Source organism: Microcebus murinus, chromosome 27 (assembly GCF_040939455.1).
Source record: "Microcebus murinus isolate Inina chromosome 27, M.murinus_Inina_mat1.0, whole genome shotgun sequence".
Taxonomy (NCBI): domain Eukaryota; kingdom Metazoa; phylum Chordata; class Mammalia; order Primates; family Cheirogaleidae; genus Microcebus; species Microcebus murinus.
In genome coordinates, this window is record NC_134130.1 from 3193368 (window position 1) to 3201905 (window position 8538).

Sequence of the window (8538 nt, forward strand, 5' to 3'; positions counted from 1 at the left end):
TGAATAAAACCACAGCAACCATCACAGTGCTTGGCACATTGGACCTGCATCCTGACATTTCCTTTTGTGTCTTTTTATTTTTCTACATGAATAATTGCAGGTGACACTTTGCACTCCTGAGAAGGAAGTGATACCTTGGGTCAGTTGAGGAAAGAGACAATATTCCTAACAGGATGAATGCAAATATCAGGGGTGAGCTTATTTACTAAAACTCCTTCTGGGAATCTCGATTATGTAGAAAAATAAGGAAAGAAACGTCAATGATACCGATGTTCATCTGAGCCTGGAATCCCAGCACTTTGGGAGGCTGAGGGAGGGAGATGGCTTGAGGCCAGGAGTTCAAGACCAGCCTGGACAATATAGTAAGACCCCATCTCTACCAAAAACTAAAATTAAAAAACTGTCTGGGTGTGGTGGTGTGTGCCTGTAGTCCCAGCTGCTTGGAAGGCTAAGGTGGGAGGATCACTTGAGCCCAGGAGTTCAAGGCTACAGTGAGCTATGATCGTACCACTGCACTCCGCCTGGGTGACAGAGTGAGACTCTGTCTCTCAAAAAAGAAAAAGACAAAAGAAAAGGAAAGAAAAAGAAAAAAGATAAGCAGGAGGCTCAGGGGACACTTGTTTCTAATCATCCTATGCATGTTCTCTCATCACTGCTGCCCCAGAATGAAATTCTAGTAAAACACCTGCCCTCATATCCAAAGGATTGGCAAAAGGACTTTAGGTTAGCTAGGTGGCTTCAGGAGGAATGATGGTCAACATCTCACCTGGATGTTGAAGATGGACGATCTAGCCTTGGGAACTTCAGACAGACTTAATGAGTCAAGGAGGTGGTCCTGGTCATGAAGGATGATCTCTGGAAGGCAGCTCGGGTGTGGCTCCCCGACTAGACAGGTGCAGTTAAGGGAGGTGGCCACAGGCTCTCTCATGCAGTCTCTATACCCCTGAGGGCTCAATATCCAAAGCTCCTCATTACAGCAGCTATTTTACCATCATTCTGATCCCCAGAGTGCCTATCCTCAAAGACCAAGACCATGGAAGGGAGGACTCCAGGATGGCAGAGATGGGGTGTGCACCATCCAATTCTTTCCATTGCTACCGCTCATGGGTCTTGCACACCTACTATTCCCCTAATAAATGCCAGTGTCCCTTTTAGTCACACACAAAGCCATCTCTATCTGATGATATCAGGATGCCTGGTTCCTATTTCAGGTCTGAAAAAATATATATTTGTGAGGATGTTTGTGAGTCCAAATAACATACAGTTGACCAACACCAAACAACACCAGGTTGTACGGTGTGGGTCCACTTCTATGTGAAATTTTTTTTTCAATAAAAGTCATGCTGAGTGTGCCTGTCTTTCCTGCCCCCCTCCCACCTCCTCCCCCTCTGCCACAACTGAGTCAGCAAGAGCAACCCTCCTCTTCCTCCTCCTCCTCCTCCTCCTCAGCCTCCTCAGTGTAAAGGTGATGAGATGAAGACCTTTACAATGATCCACTTCCACTTAATGAAATATATTTTCATTAAGAGCAAATATATTTTTGGTTCCTTATGATTTTCCTAATAACATTTTCTCTAGCTTACTCTATTGTATGAATATGGTATATAGTACATACAACATACAAGATATGTGTTTCATTGGAAGAATGAGTAGGAAAAAAAATGTGTTAATTGACTTTTGATGTTATTGGTAAGGCTTCCAGTCAACAGTAGGCTATTAGTAGTTAAGTTTTGGGGGAGCCAAAAGTTACATACAGATCTTCAACTGTGCAGGGGATTGGCACCCCTAACCCTTGCATTGTCTAACTGTGATTATAAACATTAGCTAAGATATTGTAAGAATGCAAACATTTAGGGTGTCTCTTCTTAAGAGTCATTGAATGTTTGCTGAACTGTAATTTTTGTTCTTTATGTTTTAGGGGATAAAACATAATATATTCTCTAATATACTGACTGCCAAAAATATAGGTAGGACCATTATTCCCTGTGTAGAGTTTAATAAATACCTTTTCTAGGTTTTGTCACAATAGTTTAATATACATTTTTCTTCACGTTAGGAAGTTTGAGTTGAAATTATGCTTCCTTATTTTTAATTAGAGTATAAGTCAACTACAAAATCGTTGAAAGGCAGTAGTATACAAATATGTTCATACTCTCAGTATATTTGGATAGATTTATGTTTGTTTATATTTAAAAATATTAAGGGGATACAAATGTTTTTGTTACATGGATACCTTGTATGTTGCTTAAATCAGGGCTTTTGGTGTGCCTCTCGACAGAATAGCATTCATTGTACCCAATAGGTAAGTTCTTATCTCTCACCCTTCCCCTTTCTTGGTTTCCAATATCTTTCATATCTCTCTGTGCCCATGTGTTTAGCTCCTACTTGTTAGTGAGAACATATGCTGTTTGGTTTTCCACTCCTAAGATATTTCTCTTAGGATAATGGTCTCCAGATACTTCCGAGTTGTTGCCAATGACATTGTATCATTCCTTTTTTATGGCTGAGTAGTACTCCATGGTGTGTATATATCACATTTTCCTTATCCACTCAGGAATCGATGGGCACTTAGGTTCAATCACATCTTTGTGATTGTGAATTGTGCTGTGGATAAACATTCAAGTACAGGTGTCTTTTTCATAAAACGGACTTCTTTTCCTTTACATAGATACCCACTAGTAGGGTTGCTGGATTGAACAGCAAGCCTGCATTTCTTTCTTCAAGGAACCTCCATACTGTTTTCCACAGAGTTTGCACTAATTTGCAATCCCACCAACAGTGCATAAGCATTCCTTTCTCTCTGCATCCAGGCCAGCATATATTGTTTTCTGATTTTTTAATAGTGGCCATTCTGACAGGGGTGAGGTGGAAGCCCATGGTGGCTTTATTAATAATTTGCATTTTCCTGATGATTTGTGATGTTCAGTGTTTTTTCAAATGTTTATTGGTGATTGGTCTATCTTCTTTTGAAAAACTTCTGTTCGTGTCTTTTGCCCACTTTCTTTTCTTTTTTTTTTTTTTTTTTTGAGACAGAGTCTTACTTTGTTGCCCATGCTAAGTGAGTGCCATAGCGTCAGCCTAGCTCACAGCAACCTCAAACTCCTGGGCTCAAGCAGTCCTCCTGCCTCAGCCTCCTGAGTAGCTGGGACTACAGGCATGCGCCACCATGCCCGGCTAATTTTTTCTATATATATTATTTGGCCAATTAATTTCTTTCTATTCATAGTAGAGATGGGGGTCTTGCTCTTTCTCAGGCTGGTTTCGAACTCCTGATCTCAAGCAATCCGCCTGCCTCGGCCTCCCAGAGTGCTGGGATTACAGGCATGAGCCACTGAGTCTGGCCTTTTGCCCACTTTCTGATTGTGCTTGTTTATTTTTTTTTTCTTGTTGATTTGTTTGAATCTTCATAGATTCTGGATGTTAGTCCTTTATTGAACATATAGTTTGCAAATATTTAGATTGGGCTAAATTTCAACCATCACTTAACAGGTAGAGAAGGTACTCCATGTTAATATTTATTTTAAAACCTTTTGTATGTAAGGACTTCAATATTATCATGTTTATCAACTTATTTTACAACATATTAACTCCATGTGAGTGTGTCATTTATAAGCTATATTATTTGAAACATGACAGGATGGAATTGGAATGACTTTCTTCACCATCTTAACCCTTTCATTTTGAAAAACATGAATAATAAATAAGGTATACAAATAAATCAATGGGCTTCTAAGACAAGGTAAAATTTTCTATATACCACCAAGAGAATAGTAATATGTAAAAATAAGATAAAATGTTCTAGGCACCAAAAAAAAAAATAAATTAGAACTCAAACATAACTTGGTGAGTGGGCAGAAGCCAAGGAGTTTATGAATTTATGTCCATAAGCAAGAAAGTACTTACTCTTTCTACATAATCGGGACTAAATGTCGTAGGGGGAGGTTCGTTGCCAAGGGCAGAGGTAGAACTTGTTATTTGAGAAATATGGGATAACTCAAGCGTCGAACACTGCCTAAACTCATGACGGTGGACTTAGAACACCTGAAAGTTTGAGAAAAGCCTCCTGGGAAGAATTTAGCCAGGCTGACTCTTGGATTTGGATGGATTTATAATATTCTGCACAGCATAAAACAACAGAAGCCAGCAAACTGAGTTCAAGAGTAGAGACCCGACTGGTGATTAGCGAGAAGAACTGTGAACTTACTGGATGAGAAAATCTGGTCAAAGCCTGACTGGATTAACCTCAGAAAAAATCTGGGAGGAGAAGAATTGGAGAGAGTGAGTAGAGAGAGCGCCTCTGAGGAGTTTTGCTAAAAGGATAAGAGAATGAGGATATAGCTAGAGCAGGATGAGTGGGCTCAAGAGGGTTTCTAATTTTTTAAATAAAAATTCACGTACATTTAAAGTCACAATGTGACCTCTATATCCTTTTTTTTTTTTTTTGCAACAGGGTCTAGCCTGGGCAACAGAGTGAGACTCTGACTCAAAAATAATAATAATAATAATAATAATAAAAAAATAATAATAAAAAAATCTGACTTAACACATTGCCACACTACAAAAAAAATTTATTTTCAAAGAATTCATTGTTCTCTCTTGTTAAATACTTCTATATGGACTTTCTTAACTTATGGTAGTCTTGCTATTTTAAAACCAGTAAGAGACAAGAGGGCATTGTAATGTCATCTTTCATTACCTTAACCCTATTCATTTCAAATAGATAAGAACAAAATAGAAAAAGACGTAGAGATATAAAATATAAAAAGTCAAGAGCACAAAGGTAGAGCTTTGTTACACAGAAATGTGAGTGAGATCAATTGTTTTTAATATTTAGCTCCCCCCATATGATTGAGAACATGCGCGATTTGTCTTTCTGTGTCTGGTTTATTTCACTTAACATGAAATTAAGTTCCATGTTTTCCAGTTCCATCCATGTTGCTGCAAATGGCAGGATTTCATTTTTTTTATGACTATATAATATTCCATTGTGTTTATGTACTCCCGTTTCTTTATCTATTCATCTGTAAAACATCTTACGTCCCTTATAAATACATACAACTACTATGTACCTATACTAATTAAAAATTAAAAACTTCTATAAACTTGCTCAAGTCTGAGAGTTAAAGAAGAAAGAAAAATATATAATTTTAAAAATATAAAAAATTTAAAATAAAGAAAAATCAAAAGCTTTTAAAGAAAGAAATGCAAGTGTGAATATTGGGGGGAGGAGGGGATGGTATATTCACACCTAATGGGTGTGGTGCTCATTGTCTGGGGGTTCGACATGCTTGAAGGTCTGACTCGGGTAGGGCAAAGGCAATATACGTAGCTAAACATGGGGTACCCCGCTAATATGCAGAAATAAAAATAATAATAATAAAAAAAAGAAATGTGAGTGATCACAATAGTTGTGGACACTGCCCTAACTTACAACAGGACCTAGAACAGCTGGGAGTTTAAAAAGAAAAAAATCCTTCAAGGAAGGACTGAACCAAGCTCCCTGGTGGCTCCATGGCTGAATTCTTTGACAATCTCCAAGTCATCAGGCAGGAGACTCAGTCATCAGGTGGAGCTCAATTTTAAAGAACTGGTGACTGGCAAAGATAACCGTGAAACTATTAGCTGAGAAATAACAAACGCATGCATGGGAAGAGAGAGAGAGGGGGGAACACCTAGAAATTCAAGTAGAATCTGCAAATCAAAATGTAAACACCCAAGGGAAAAATGATCCTTGAAGGATGAATCTACAAAATCAATCATCACGACGTAAATCCATTCCGGGTGACATTACACTTATGAAAGCGGCATGATAATGATTTTAAAATAAATGTTTGCTTTAGGAATCTGCCTGCCTTTGATACTCCTACAAGTTGCTGTGTGTATCAGTAGCTCCTGCCTTTGTATTGTTATGTTGTATTCGATTAGAATAGACCACGATGTATTTCATCCATTCCCCATGGAAGAACATTTCGGTTGTTTCATATTTTATCAACTATGAATGAAGATGCCATTAGTATCCATGAGCGGATTTTGGGAACATATGATTCCATTTATAGGATGTTCTGAAAAAGACAAAACTGCAGGTATGAAGAACAGGTCGATAGTTTGCAGGCATGAGACGTAGCAGAGTTTGTGCCTACAAAGAGGAGGTACAGGGTGGTGGTTTATCGTTGGGTGATGTAACTGCTCTACATCCTGACTGTGGTGAGAGTTACAGGAATCTATACATATGTTGCAATTCAAAGAACAGTCCTCAAAAACCACATTTTACTGTAGGATAACTTTTTATGTTCAATCAACAAATAATAATTGTATATATGTATGGAGTACAACATGATGTTTTGATATATGTGTACATTATAGGATGATTGAATCAAGCTAATTCGCATATCCATCACCACGCATAATTTTTTTATGTGGTGAGAGCATTCAAAATGTGCTCTGTTAGCAATTTTGAAATAGATGTTGCATAATTATTAACTATAGCTATGCTGTGCAATAGATTTCAAAAACATATTACATTCGTCTAGCTAAAACTTTGTACCATATTGCTAACGTCTCTCCTTTGACTCTACCTTCACCCCCTCCATGGGTAAACATGGAGGGCATTATGCCAACTGAAATAAGCCAGGCACAGAGAGACGAGTATTACATGATCTCACATATATGTGAAATCTAAAACATGTTAAATTCATAGAAGTGGAGAGTAGAATGGTTATTACCAGAGGCTGGTGTTCTAGAAACCCTAGCCCCAAACAGATGACAGAATCACAGAAAAGAAGGTGTCCTACCAAAGAGTTTCCTTATAGCGTCTGTCATGTCCCTGTTCCTTAGGCTGTAGATGAAGGGGTTCATCATGGGGGTGACCACAGTGTACATCAGCGAAGCCACGGCCATGTTTCTGGGAGAGTGCGTAAACACAGAACTGACGTACACGCCGAAACTTGTCCCATAGAACAAGGACACCACCGAGAGGTGAGACCCACAGGTGGAGAAAGCTTTGTACTTTCCACCTGCGGAGGCCATTCTCAAAACCGAGGAGACTATTTGAGTATAAGAGAAAATGATCCCAGACAGAGGCACGCCCCCAAACACGCCAGCTGCAAAATATATCAGGATGTTGTTGACGAGGGTGTCAGAACACGCCAGCTTGATGACTTGCACGACCTCGCAGAAGAAGAGGGGTATCTGCAGGTCTGTGCAGAAGGACAGCCGCAGGACCATCAGGTCATGGAGCAGGGTATCCACGATGCTAATAGACAGGGAGAAAAGGATCAAGAGGCCACAGAGACGGAGGTTCATGATGACCGCGTATCTCAGAGGGTGGCAGATGGCCACGTAGCGGTCGTAAGCCATCACTGCCAGGAGAAAATTTTCCAAGGTGGCAGAAATCAGAACGAAGCCCATCTGGGTGAGGCAGCCCGCGAACGTGATGCTCTGACTCCGCGTTCGGATGTTGGCCAGCATCTTTGGGACGGTGGCTGTGCTCAGACAGATGTCGGTGAGGGAGAGATGGGAGAGGAAGAGGTACATGGGGGTGTGGAGGCGGGAGTCAGAGGCGACAGCCAGGACGATGAGGAGGTTTCCCAGGACGGTGACCAGGTACGTGGACAGGAACAGGCTGAAGAGCAGGGGCTGCAGCTCTGCGTCCTCTGTCACCTCCAGCAGAAGGAATTCTGAAACAGTCGTTTCGTTTCTGGGTTCCATGGTTGCCAGTGAAAAGACAGGCTGACGAGACAAGGAATATATATTCTCTAGACCAACAGGCGGAGAGTAACCAGAGGTAGACACCAGGGTGGAAAGGGAAGGAGACTATTCAAAGACAATATAAAAGGTGTTCCTTCTGCATGGATATTATTTCGTTACTGTTTAAAAAAGGCATGAAGTCGAATTAACAAAGTGTCAACATTTGTTACTTCTGCAAAGAGGGAAGAGGTGGCCATTTTTTAAAAATAATTACACTGTCTACATTGTTGTGATTTTTTACCACCTTTGAGTAATTTTGCAAAGAGTAACAGAGAGACTAGGGAGTCAGCTTGACAATTCTATGTGGCTTCCCAGAGAGCTCAGATCCAAGACACAGAGACAACACAAAAACCGTGGCAGGTCCCAGGATAAGGTGATGGTCACCCACGTTTCTGCCTACCTACATTACACGATGACAATGAAATGCCAGAGGAGGTTAGAACAGTCTCCTACTTTAGGAGTGGACGACTGCTCAGGAAAAGGAGGTTGTTTCCACAGCCCCGCAGCAGAGACAGTACACAGGTGAGTCTCAAAACTAGTAATCCGAAGATAAGGTGAGACTAGTCATGGTTCCCTGCTCTCACTGCTACAAGCGTTAAGTTCAAGTCAAAGCATTTTGTAACCGTCGCCATGTTCGGGAAAGAGTGTATTCCTGCTAAGAAGGAAAAAGGTCTTGGTCGTTGCAAAGACAGGGGAGGGGACCGGCAGGGCGAGGGTTGTTTGAGGATTGGGGCAAAGGTACAAGGGAACAAGTAAAGACGATGGAAGACAGGTAGGAAGGAGACTAACAGG

General features: G+C 40.5%; 1 protein-coding gene across 1 annotated transcript; it reads right to left on the reverse strand.

Moving 5' to 3' along the window:
- Nucleotides 1-6768: 6768 nt before the first annotated feature.
- Nucleotides 6769-7707, reverse strand: LOC105869707 (olfactory receptor 7G2-like). The gene has a single exon (XM_012761747.2). It carries the CDS (start codon nt 7705-7707, stop codon nt 6769-6771), a length of 939 nt encoding a protein of 312 aa, XP_012617201.2.
- Between the last annotated feature and the right edge of the window lie 831 nt (nt 7708-8538).